Source organism: Motacilla alba, chromosome 3 (assembly GCF_015832195.1).
Source record: "Motacilla alba alba isolate MOTALB_02 chromosome 3, Motacilla_alba_V1.0_pri, whole genome shotgun sequence".
Lineage (NCBI taxonomy): Eukaryota > Metazoa > Chordata > Aves > Passeriformes > Motacillidae > Motacilla > Motacilla alba.
The window spans coordinates 60,451,212-60,463,589 of record NC_052018.1 but is presented as its reverse complement, the minus strand read 5'-3'; the positions used below and the strand labels follow the sequence as shown (position 1 = coordinate 60,463,589).

General features: G+C 37.8%; 1 protein-coding gene across 9 annotated transcripts in view; it reads right to left on the bottom strand.

Annotated features, from left to right (window-relative positions):
• Positions 1 to 12,378, bottom strand: part of ARID1B (AT-rich interaction domain 1B) — a 326,580-nt gene that overhangs the window by 233,133 nt on the left and 81,069 nt on the right. For all 9 annotated transcript variants that reach the window (XM_038133282.1, XM_038133283.1, XM_038133279.1 and 6 more), the window contains exon 3: positions 11,833 to 11,979. In XM_038133282.1, the coding sequence (XP_037989210.1) occupies positions 11,833 to 11,979 (147 nt within the window). The remainder of the gene's footprint in view (positions 1 to 11,832; positions 11,980 to 12,378) is intronic.

The following is a 12,378-nucleotide window of genomic DNA, read 5'->3' as shown; positions in this document are numbered from 1 at the left end:
ACAGAACAAAAAAGTTTTTTTAAAAAGAGGCCTGGCTGGTTTTGCATGTCCTATTCTTTACAGTCACTTGGGACAGACTACTATGTTAATGTGATGACTTACAGATTTTGTGCCATCCAGCATCCTGCCCTGCCACACTAGTCCTTCCTAAAATTCCAGAATCGCTTCAGCAGACCCGAGACGTGAAGCTGGGCTGAGAAACAGCTCTGCACCCCAAAGAAACAGCTAAACCCAGCAGAAGGTGGGAGAGGGGCAGGATTTAAAACCTGCCGTTTCTTTCAGCTGGGCTGCTGCAGAAGCAGAGAGCTGGGGGGCTCTGTGCCCCAGAGGGCAGCAGCCTGCCCCAGACTGCCTGCTGCCGCTGAGGAAGCTCTCCCAAGCATACGGTTCGCTGGCAGAAATGAGGTCAGAGCACTGCCCGCAGCTTACAGCAGAGCTGAAAGCCTGAAGCCAGCTTACGGAATAAAGAGAAAAGCTGCACCGAGAGCAGCTGCTACCTCTAGGCTAATCGAGCTAGGTACCCAAGGATGAGACTTCCTCACTCAAGACTGGGAAACATTACTTCATGTTTTCTTAGGGGCACGTCTGTGTCTGCGCTTTGAGGTAGAAGCCAGGACTTCATCTAAAGGCTCATGAAAACCTGCAAATCGGTGAGGAAGGGCTGCAAAACATCACTGAGGTTACATTAAAAAAAAAAGAGACTAGAGAGGTTTGCTTCCTAGCTCCTGTCCCTCATACATAAAGCTCGATCATATAACAGACAATTTATATCACAGTCCAGTGACACCTGCTAACTTACACCCTCTAATACACCACCACAGAGAGCCCTTAAATAAAAACTGAAAGGAGATTTACCTACTCTTTTATCAACAGTACAATCATAGGAGAATGAACTGGAGCTCATATGCAAAAAAGTATGTAATAAATTTGGTAAAGAAGGTATTCTCAACTGGTCTCTACTGTTTTGGTTAATTTTGGTTTTCAGTATGTGAAAGCGCTGGTGTGTTACATTTGGGGCTGGCTACTGGAAGTACAAAATTAGCTGCATTACCATCCTTCCTTTCTCTGCAGTCTGTGAAGACACAGAGTATCTGTGCAAAAATCTTTAAATCCAGCCCACAACACAGAACAATATCTTAGTCCAAGGAGTGGGAAAAGAACTGAAAATTCCAAAAGGAAGCGCCCACCAGTAGAAGCATTGCAATGGACTGCACAATACAACAGTTTAAACCAACAGCAGTAAACTATTTCTTTATTCTTGTGAGATAGAAAAGTCTTCACCACCACCACCACAACCACAATTTTTCAAAAGAAAATACTCACAGCTGGGCTGTTGCTGGGAGTGGCAGGAGGAGGGGGTAAGAGGGTGGTGGACAAATGAAAGAAGTGGTGAAAACTTAAAACTCTGAGACCAGAACACTGACTACTCTTTAATACAGCAATGAAAAAAAAAGTGATGTTCATTAGAAGTTAGTAAAGGATTACTAGGTAATAAAGCAACAGTGATCCTCTCTTTTTTGTGAGGGTGAAGGAGAACAATCTTTATGAATTCTATAGGCAGAGACCTAAATCCCAGACTGGTTATAGCTGGTTATTTAGCTTTCTACCTACAAACATGCAAGTGGAAGACAGCTTCTTGGCAGTCAGGGATAAACAGGAGGAAGACACAAAGAGAGAGGCTTCTTCCAGAGCTTGATTTATTGAGGGACAGCTCACCAAGACCAACAGTTGTTCTCCTATTTTCCACAACATAAACACAAAGTAGTTTTGTCAACATGTAAAGGTAAACTTGTTTTTTTAAGTGGTATCTTATTTATTTTGATTTGCTATTTCATTCTTTGTTGTACCTATCTGATTGCAACAACTAAAACACGCTGCAACAATTCAGCTGCATGCTCCAAAATCTATTTGAAATCCTGCTACAGTACTGGAGAGAATAATGAATGCATGTGAAATGTATGCTGGTCAATATTCAGATAATACATTGTCTCAACAACAAAATCCCAATGCAAAATACAGAAAATAAAACTAAATATATGTATACTGAACAGCTTCAATTATTAAAGAAAATGCATGCAGCCAAAAAAGTGCAGTGTTAGATTTTATGCCAGGAATATTAACAAACTTATTTTCCCTACCTCTGAGGAAAATAATGTGTGTTAATTTAAAGGCCATAATATTGCTATATTGCAACTGGTCATGAGGTGCGATTTACAAGACCACTGAAATTTGGAATATATAATGCTCATACAGAACTAAAAAACCAAACCAACCAACCAACCAACCAACCAGAACCAATAGTAAAAAAAAAACCCAACCACTTAGGTTTATTAGTAGTTTTTAGACTTTACAACATGATCACTTAATTCAGAATCTAAAATTCTATTTGCATTTTAGAATTTTTCTTAGAACAGCATTTGTGTCTTTATATTCTAAAATATTTGCCTACATAACTTTTGCCAATGAACAGGCATCAGATTAGTGGGTCATAAAATAAATGACAATTACATGATCAGGCATCTTCTGATAAACTCACTATTCTGTTTAATTTACTGCTGCATTTCAAAGGTATGGATAAAATTATTTCTGGGATACTAATTTAGCTCTCAGAATAACATTCAAAGAAAACCCTCCTTGAGTAGTAAGGAGAGTGGTTAAGGGTAGCAACAATAGTTATGATCACTAATCTCCTATAACAAAATAGTTTTTATCAGCCTGCATTCCAATAGTTTTACTATCAAGTTAATTAATTGACTCCTATGCTAATATCTAAATGCCAAGCAATTAATGGCACTGAACTATAGATGGCTTTTCTTTGCTCTTGTAGAGTTATTTTATAAAGCAAATGCAATTCTGTCACTTCGTTGATTTAATGCAGGCTTTGTGAGGTTAATATTCCAAAGCAATTGCAAAATAAAGAACTGCTTTAATTAACCTTCTGTGATTTAAATACTGGGAGAAATCAGAACTCAGAAACTTTAAATAATATCACCCCATCATAACAACAACAGTAGTTAGTGGATCAAAGCCAAACCACTGATTTGAGAACTTTAACAAATACATTTGGACATATGTATCTTATTGTGTTTCTAAACTCATTAAAAGGACCTTTCTTTAAGCATAGCATACTAAATACATGATAGATTTTACATAGTTTTTGTACTTGAGCTGAAAAATGCTTCCTTTTAAGATTATTTATTTATAAACACTGAAGTTTTTAGTTTGAACAAATGATTCAGCACCCCTGCTTTCTGCACTAGAATAATTTGTGAAGATTTTTGGTATGGACATAGGACACTGCTCACTAAATCTACAAACTGATTGCACATGAGTAACTGACCACTTAAAATTAAAGCAGCAAAACAGGACTTTCTTTTTCCTAGGAGATTAAGTTTTCTCTCTTTCCAATTTAGCTGAAGGGAGGCTTTTATTGCCAGAGTTTCTTTAGAATATTGTATGCTAACATCATTTTAGTACATTAAAAAAAATCAAGACTCAGGCCTTTCAGTATTGCATATCTTTCAAGCACAAAAGCTGCAATATGTCTGCCTGGCTCAGAATGATACAAAAACACAGGAATAAAAATTAAAAACCAGCAGGATACAGGTGGCCATGAACATTCCTGCCAAACAGGTTTGCAGCGTGCACTGACCTATCTCCTCTGACTATCCAGCCAGGTATCACCAAACCCCCATCAGCAGCAGATGCCTGAAGAGGTGCACTTGCTGGTTTCTCAGGAAAAGGAAGCTGACCTTCAGAATTCCTCCTTCAAATGGAAAAACCTGCTTTCAGCAGAAAACCATTAAGAGATGAAGACAGCAAAAGAACATACATACTGAGAAAATGTTTAACTACAATGAGGGAACTTGAAACTGAAGGTGCTGTTCAGTTGTTGAGACAACTCAGAGGCAAACAAATTCTTTCACTGACAGTCCTTTGGAAGATTATAAAACAGAAGTATAAACAAGCTTGCTACATTTTATACATGAACAGTAGTACCACTTTGCAAGATAAAGTACTTCTCCTTTCCCAGTAGTACCACTTAACAAATCCAAGTTACTACAAAGAGAGCTATGTGTAAGGAGCAGTTATACATGCTAACTTCAACAGCTTCAGGCCTAACAGACTGGAGTTGGGTTTTTATTTGCATAAATTGATCACAATCTCTGTAAACACTCTCTTTTAAAATAACACGGCCAAGAAAGTCTTCTCTAAATCTGAATGCAGATTTTTGGGTTTGGTCAACAAGCCTTCAGCAAAAACAAGCCTGCGCTGCTGTGACTGCTGCTCTGCGCTATGCCCTCAATTTTGTGTTTGTGCTCAGGTGTGAGTTTACAGACAATTATACTTTCTTTTTCTGCCTGACTCTATTCCTTCTAGCTACTTGGCTCTAGAAGATTATTCTTCAAGTCTGACAAGGTAGCACCTATTATAATCTTATAAATACAGAGAGAAATCACTGAGGGGAAAAAAGACAGAGGTTTGACACATTTCCTGGAATGACATAAGCAATGATGAGCAAACAGATCAGTCCCCAAATGGACAATAATCAGCCATTCCCACTACTGGGAGAAGACACAGTGCAGGAGTCAGTTTCACTGAACTCCTGAGCTGAGCTAAGTAACCTCCACCCAATAAACAGCCTTATGCTGAACACTTATTTGCTATCATAGCAGCATCATGATTATGAAATTAGACTTTATAAAAGCAGAGATCTAACTGGCAAAGATTTCAATCAGTAAAGTACTTATTGAACATACAAGACTTCAAACCCCTCTTGTCCTTCCTGAAAATATCATGTGCTTAAGAAAGGCTCAAAAAGGATAAATCACTTTTATGCACAAGTTCAATATGGTTCCTAAGTATTTCAACAGTTCGTAAATCACTTCAGGGCTCAGCAGGTGCTGGTCACTGGTGGCTTGACTAGAAGAAGTTGTGGTGTGTGAGTTTGGAAGCCATTTGCTGAAAGCCTGCTCCCCCTTCCCTGCTTTCCCCAAGGCCAGTCAAGCTCTACTACAGATACAAGAAGCCAATATTGAACTCTGCCTTTTGGTATCTATCTGACCTCTCTGAAGCATGTTGGAAACAGGAGATTCCGTTCAGTGTACCAAAACTGATGCCTTCATACAAAAAAAATGGTGTTCCTTGTCTCTCATTTCAGCTCCCCTCATAAGGGAGGCTGAAAAGGCTGGCAAAGTGTCTCTGTGTATGTGTGTGTGTGTGTGTGTGTGTGTGTGTGTATATATATATATATATATACACATACACACTCATATATATATATATATATATATATATATATATATATATATATATATATATATATATATATATATATATATATATATATATATATATATATATATATATATATATATATATATATATATATATATATATATATATATATATATATGAGTTCTTAGTGTCATGAGCCTGGGATTAAATGTTTTACAGGAATTAACTCACCATAGTACCTCTTCACTCTGGAAAGAATATAATTGCTCCTAAGCTAAAAACAAATCCAGCATTTCAGAATGGAGTGAGTGTATGCTGAGCACTAGGCATCTCTGCTGCTGAGACAACAAAAGCCATGAAGGATTTAAGGTACACAACAAGCAGTGGTGTCAGCCACTGCTGCTGACAGCAGGCAGCTATCTCTTCTAAACATTACATTTGATGATGAGTTCCCATATAACTATAATAGCCAACTTCCACAAAGAATACTTTCCTATATGCCTGGCAGCAAATGTCAGATTAACATACAAGCTTGTTCTTTCCCAGATTTCCTGTCGTTCATAACCCAACAAATATTAAGTGCAACCACTCATCTGGTGGAGAATGATTACAGACACCAAGGTTTAAGGACAGAAGGACAAATTATTTTTATTACAACTTTTAAGACATGCGCAGCCTTATGGTAGTTCTTAAAACAAATTTAAATTTAAGTCTGAAGGATTTGACACTAAACTACAGTACAGTTGACTGCTAATTCTGTGCCAATTTCTAGTAGCTTAAGAGTGAAGATTTTACTATAAAGAGTAATTGCATTGAGGTATACCAATTTGGACTCACTGAGGACTGTCTGTATTACTTACTAGTGACTTTGATGTTTGCATGTACGACAGTTATTCCTATTATTACAATACTATTTTTGTACAGTGTTACACCCCAAAACAACTTGACAACATTAATTAACATGTTGCTTATTATACTGTTTAAAGAACTTTAGCAGCTCACATTGAATTTAAAAACAATACTTAATCTTCATTGTACCAAAATCACTTTAATAATTTGGTGCATTTTGCCACAATACAATTTGTTCTGTTTTCATGACAGTCATACAGATTGGACATGAAAACAGATTAATTAGTTTCACATTTTGTTCACATTTTCAAAGACTGTTTCAAATCAGGAAATGTTTTATCTGTCCTACCTTGCACTGACTCAACACTAGAAACAGATGTCTGTGAAAGAACTTTCTCATTATCATCTCAGGCTTAAAACTGAGCCTAATCCCAACCACTGATCCCAGTTCAGGGAAACATAGAGAAGTCCCTTATGGAAGCATCAGTGGTCTCCAACCCTGTGCCTGGAGAGACTGACCAAGGTGTCACCAGAGTTGCTTCCCACCTTCTCGTGTACACTGCCCTCCTGCTTCAGATGCCTTTCTACTTGGGACTACTAAAACAATTCACAAATTCCTATTGGAATTCACAAATTCCAAACTGCAATTGTCCCCTGGCAATTTCCTGAGTCTCAGGAAAAACAACCCCACCAGTTCGTCTTGCTCTTTATTTGTCCTATACAGTTTGCATTGGAAAAAAATCTCACCAAGATCAGTAGGTAAGGTATATTATTCTGGGGGGCAAACAAGATTTTGGCCAGCTTTTAGAACACTTAAATAAAACCTGTGAGACAGTGAGAGAGTGCTTTTTGTTTGCTTGTTTATAAAACATTTTCTCCTTTTAAGTAAAGGTAGACTAAAGAGTGAGCCTGAACTACTTAGAAAAACCCATAGTAACCACAACAAATGATGTACAAACGCACACAAACTCTTTGTGCACACAGTTAACCAGAATGGCCAATGCCCCAGAAAAGGGCACATGCATGCCCCACCTCAAGGACCTGCCACTCGTTTTTCCCAATTAATCTTATACCCATATGAGAGAAAAGGGATCAGCATTCTATTCTGCAAACTTGCAAGCAGAGAGCTTCCAGGAAGGTGTAAAACAAAAGATGACTTCTTTCAGGGTAACAGCAGTAGGTATAGAATAAAATCACTATTTTTGTTTAACTAAGAGTGAGACCATAAGTATTTTGCAGATCCATTTCATCTGTCAAAAACTGATACAGTCCCAATTCATAAAATAGCACAATAAAGCTTAAAGGCACGATTCTATCTCGATACATATGAACACATGCTACATAAAGCAAGGAAATATATAAACATGGCTGTTTACAAGCCAGTTGGAAAGCATAATAACCAAAAATATACATCACACTATCTTAACAAATAATGTTTAATGATGACAGTTTAAGTTTGCAATTACATGACATTCTTGAACAAAATATCACTTCTACTTATGGCAAAAGATTTAAAACTGCAAAAACAAGCGAAGCATTTATTCATTTATATGCCATTTCAAGATGAAAAGCCCTGCCAAGGGCAACACTACAGTAGTGTAGCACATCTTTCTTCCTCTTTTTTCTTTTGAAGAGCAGTAAAGGTAAAAAGAAGTTAAAGGAAAAAAAAAAAACCAAACCAAGGCAGTATCTACATCTACTGGCAATATCTAATGATCAATGAATCTGCTACTGCAATAAATATGCTTAAAACAAAGCTCTTCCTTTAATGGTTTTTACACAGCAGGCTCCTGATATGAAGAGGGGATGACTGATGCTGGCTTACAATATTGTTCTATAGTAAACTGTGCCAGTTTTACTATCAAATCACCTCTTATGAAACTCTCTTTCTGTCTACCATGCAATCAATTCAACAAAGATCTAAACAACTTAACAGTTCAAACATTCAAATAAATCCCATTCTCCTCCTTCCCATCTATGCTTATTAGAAGAATGAAAGTCACAAGTCACTGGAACAGTCCCAGAAATTGTTTTATCTGTTTACTTTTATAAGACAAGGTTGCATATTGAATTCAAGTGAGTCAAAGAAAAACAGCAATGGCTTCACACTTCCACAATATGTGAGAAATGAAGATGAGCACCAATTCTAAGGCACAACACAGAGTTATACCTGACCTCAGGAGCTCGCTCACAATGTGTCTAAAAGAGCAAAAATAAAACATAATCTGCAAGAAATTTCACATCAGTTTTCTCCCTAGAACAGAATACCCAGATCATCACACTATGAGGTTTTACATAAAAGGAAACTGGTGGCAAGAAAAAGTCCATCATCCAGACAGAATAAACACTATTTTCAGCTTCATAATCTCCAAAACAAGTAGCTTGACATAAATCTACAAGGGAAATAAAGAAAATACAGACAGGAAAAGAAGGCAAATTAGAGAAGCCTTCTTTCCCCAGTCTAGCATTTCTCTTCTCCCTCCTGAAGCAAAACCAATTCAATCACACTCACATCCCAAAATCAATATAGAAAGACAAAAAAAAGGTTAATGAACAATATAGAGAACACAAAGGAAATTAATTTGCAAGCTGAAAAGAAAGAACAAAACTAAGGATGACAGACAGAAAGGATGACAGATTGTATGACTGAAACTACCTCAGCTTTCTAATTGACAGGATTATATAAACAGGATGTACTGATATTTTTAGGAGCAGAAATAAGAAAGATACACCAACTGGTGCAACAGGTAATGTATGATTCTGTAGTTTATTTTAAAATTGTGTTTAGAAAATGTAAACCCAGTTTTAACTCCCAGCAAGACAATTACATATATTCAAAGAGACCTTCAGAGAGAGATGATACAGTCAAACCTCCAGTTCAAAGCAAGCCTAGCAAGAACAGGGTGCTTGGGGGCTTTGTCTAGTTGAATTTCTCCAATGATGGAGATTGCAGTCTCTCTGGAATTTTGTGGGGTTTATAATTTTTGAGTTTGTTTCTTTCTTTCTTTTACAGGGTTGCAACATCCCTCTTCTTAGTGTGTCCCTATTGCTTCTTGTCCTTCTGTAGTGCCTCTGAGATGAGTTTGGCTCTGTTCTCACCCACATTCCCCAAACTGGTACCTCTCCTAAAACTAAACAAGTACCTACTCGTATTTCTCTTGCTAAAACTTTAATCAAATAAATTATAATTCTTTATTTTTCAAAGGTAATCAGTCTCATATAAGAGACTTAAGCAGAGATATGTATGTTAAAGTAAGCACAGTTTGTAATTCTTTTCTGTCAGCAGCAGAATTTGACATATGCTCCCAACTTTTTTTGTTTAGGATTAATTTTTGTATTCCACATTGGTTACCACTTGATGGTAATTCTGCTATGCATTACCAGTAGAGAAAGAACACTTCTGCTGAAGTGTCACAAATACAGACTTCAATTTCTTGTTTAGGAATTGTTTTCTAGATGAGCAGTTCTCAGAGAATGGGAAAGCGCACAGTGGTGAGGTTTTACAGAGAAACATGACAAGAAGTGTTCACCTGCTGATTCTTCTTGAGAAAGGGGGAAGAGCAGCCACGGAACCAATCTGGAGATCGGGAAAAAAGCAAGCCCCAAGGTGTTTTAGGACTACTTATTATTTATACAAAATAGTCCCATCTATACACAAATACTCCAATGACACAGTGACCTTATCATATAATTCAGAACCTGAGATCAGAGTTCAAAACTTACGAGGCTGACCACTACTGAAGAACAGTCATTCATAAACATTAAGAATTCAGGTAAAATTCTCACAGAAAGGACTACCAACTGCAAGGCTGTATTGGTGAGGACCTAATGCATCATCTCATCTTGTGGACTGAGGCAAAAAAAGGCCTACTGACCTTCCTAAGATGCCTGTACCAGCCTTGGAGCCTGGATTTTGACTGTCCTTCAGTGTCACTTCAAATCCTCAAAAGGGGAATTTGGCTACATCAAGGCTGGTATCTTTTACCTGTGAATCTGCCCTGCCTTTCTCTTTATCCCTGTTCTCAGAAATTCAAAACACATGGAAGGCTTTACTCTAATTTTACTTTCATCCTTCTATGATCCCTCTCACTTCACTGCACAAACCTTCTCTTTCCCAGCTATGATAGCAAATGATGTAATTGGAACACCTATCAACAGATAAATCAGTACCTTGTTACTCTTAAGGCCTATAAAGTTGGAATGTTTTGTGTAGTTTTTAAACCAAAATATTCAATCCCTTCAACTGACAGTATATTTAAAACATGACAAGGTGTCCAAGGCAGCAAAAAACCCATTTCAATTTCATACACTGTGATATGTAGACATCAGAGCAGCTATGTTTCTTCTATCTTATAGGCCGTATTACTAGGTCTTTATCTGCTGAGACTTCACCAAGATGCTTATGAACAGTATTTTCAAGTCATAGAGAAATCAAGCATTTAATGGCTAAGTAAAAAAGGAAGAAAATTAAATTTAAAGACACAACTACAATCTTTAAAGTTGCAGTTACATATAATCCAAAAGACAGAATGTGGTGACATTTACAAGAATATCACAGATACAATTAAGAATTCTATTTCATAAACCATCCAGCATTTTAATGAAAAAAGTTAATTCTCAATGGAATTTTAAAATGTAGATGAAGAAAAATTAACATGTAATTACACAGTGAAATTATCATAGCTTTATTTTAAAGTCAAAGGAGGGGAGTCTCCAGTATCATTGCCACTTCCAGCATCTTTTGTTAGTTTATTTTACGCACTATTTTTATTTCAAGCTAAGATTTCTACATTGCACCAGCATAATCGCAAAATGTTAATCAACCATGCCTGACAGAATTCCCCAGTGACTTGCAGCAAGTGCTGATGCTTCCACTAATATCCAGTCTTGAGCAACTCACTTTTGTTAGATTTCCCAGGATGGTGAGTATGCTTTAGTTTCATCCTTCCATTTCCAGATCACCTCTCCATGATTAACAGAGCTGAGACTGCAGACAGAACTGAGCCTACATGTTCAGCTGCATCAACTATGCACATCCATTTTGTTCAGTATCTAAAATCCAAGGGTTTCTCCAGCTCTGGGAACCAGACCCACACATTATCACTTCTGATCTTGGTTAAAAACAGAATCACTTGAAATTAATTTTAATGCTTAATCTAAAGACCACAATTCAAAACCAGCAATGGATAACGGATTGTTTCCCTAACTGGATGCACAAACTGACAAAATTCAAATTAACAGCTGCAATATCTATTTAAAATATCTTTTAAGAAGCTCCCTTGACAAAGCAACTCCAAAATGCCTTGAACTCCTGAATAAAAATCCCAAAACAGCAGTGACCACACTAGATGCAGGAATTCTCAGCAATGTCTGCCTTGCGAGGAAACAACAAAACAAAAGCAAGGAAAAGCTCCAGCATCCACTGACGTCTCATCAAGATATTGTTACCTGTTTTTAAAAGCACAGATGCTGGAACATATACACTGGCTTTATCCTAAAAGGGTGGTATGAAATAAAGTCTGAAAATGTGTGCAGATATATTTGTGCATAAATCCTGAAGACCGTTCAGAAAGACGTGCTCTGATTCCACGTTTATTTAATTTTGCTCAATTTATTATTTAATTATTGTTATTTCATTAACACTGTTCCCTCAAAAAGATGAGGGGTGGGTTTTGTTCATTGCACACGGGTTCCTTTCACACTTCCAGCCCCAGGGTGCCTGTCAGTATGGAGGGCAGTGCTTACCTGCTGAGCCTGGTACCTCTGCTGGGCCTGCGACAGGTACTGTGCCTGGGGCGGCAGGTGCTGCGGCTGCGGCTGCTGGTTGTAGTACGGCTGCTGGCCCTGCTGGCAGTAGCCACTCACACCTTGCTGACCATACTGAGGTGGGATCTGTTGGAAGAGCCAAGCAAAGCAAATTCATGAGTGGAAGCAGAAGGACATGAAATCAAGCTATGTCCCACCCGTATGGCAACCTCAGCAGAAGTGATATCCCCAGCTACACACCTGACTCAGTGGTCTGACCCCTTCACTCAGCAGTTAATGGGAGCCCTTAGATCCTCTTGCCTGCTAAGGCAAGGAGGAGTAAGCCCAAGTGCTCTGCATAGTTACTCTTTTCTGGAAGAGCTTCTAGGGAAAATGCTACAATTCTGTAATGCCCACCCTTAAAACACAGAAGCAGTTATTTGAAATATTTGCTCTCCATGGGCACACTAGTGAGACAAATCAACAGAGGAATCATTCTGATGCGCTGACCCAAAAGCTGAATTGTGGAAAAAAGGCACAACTCTC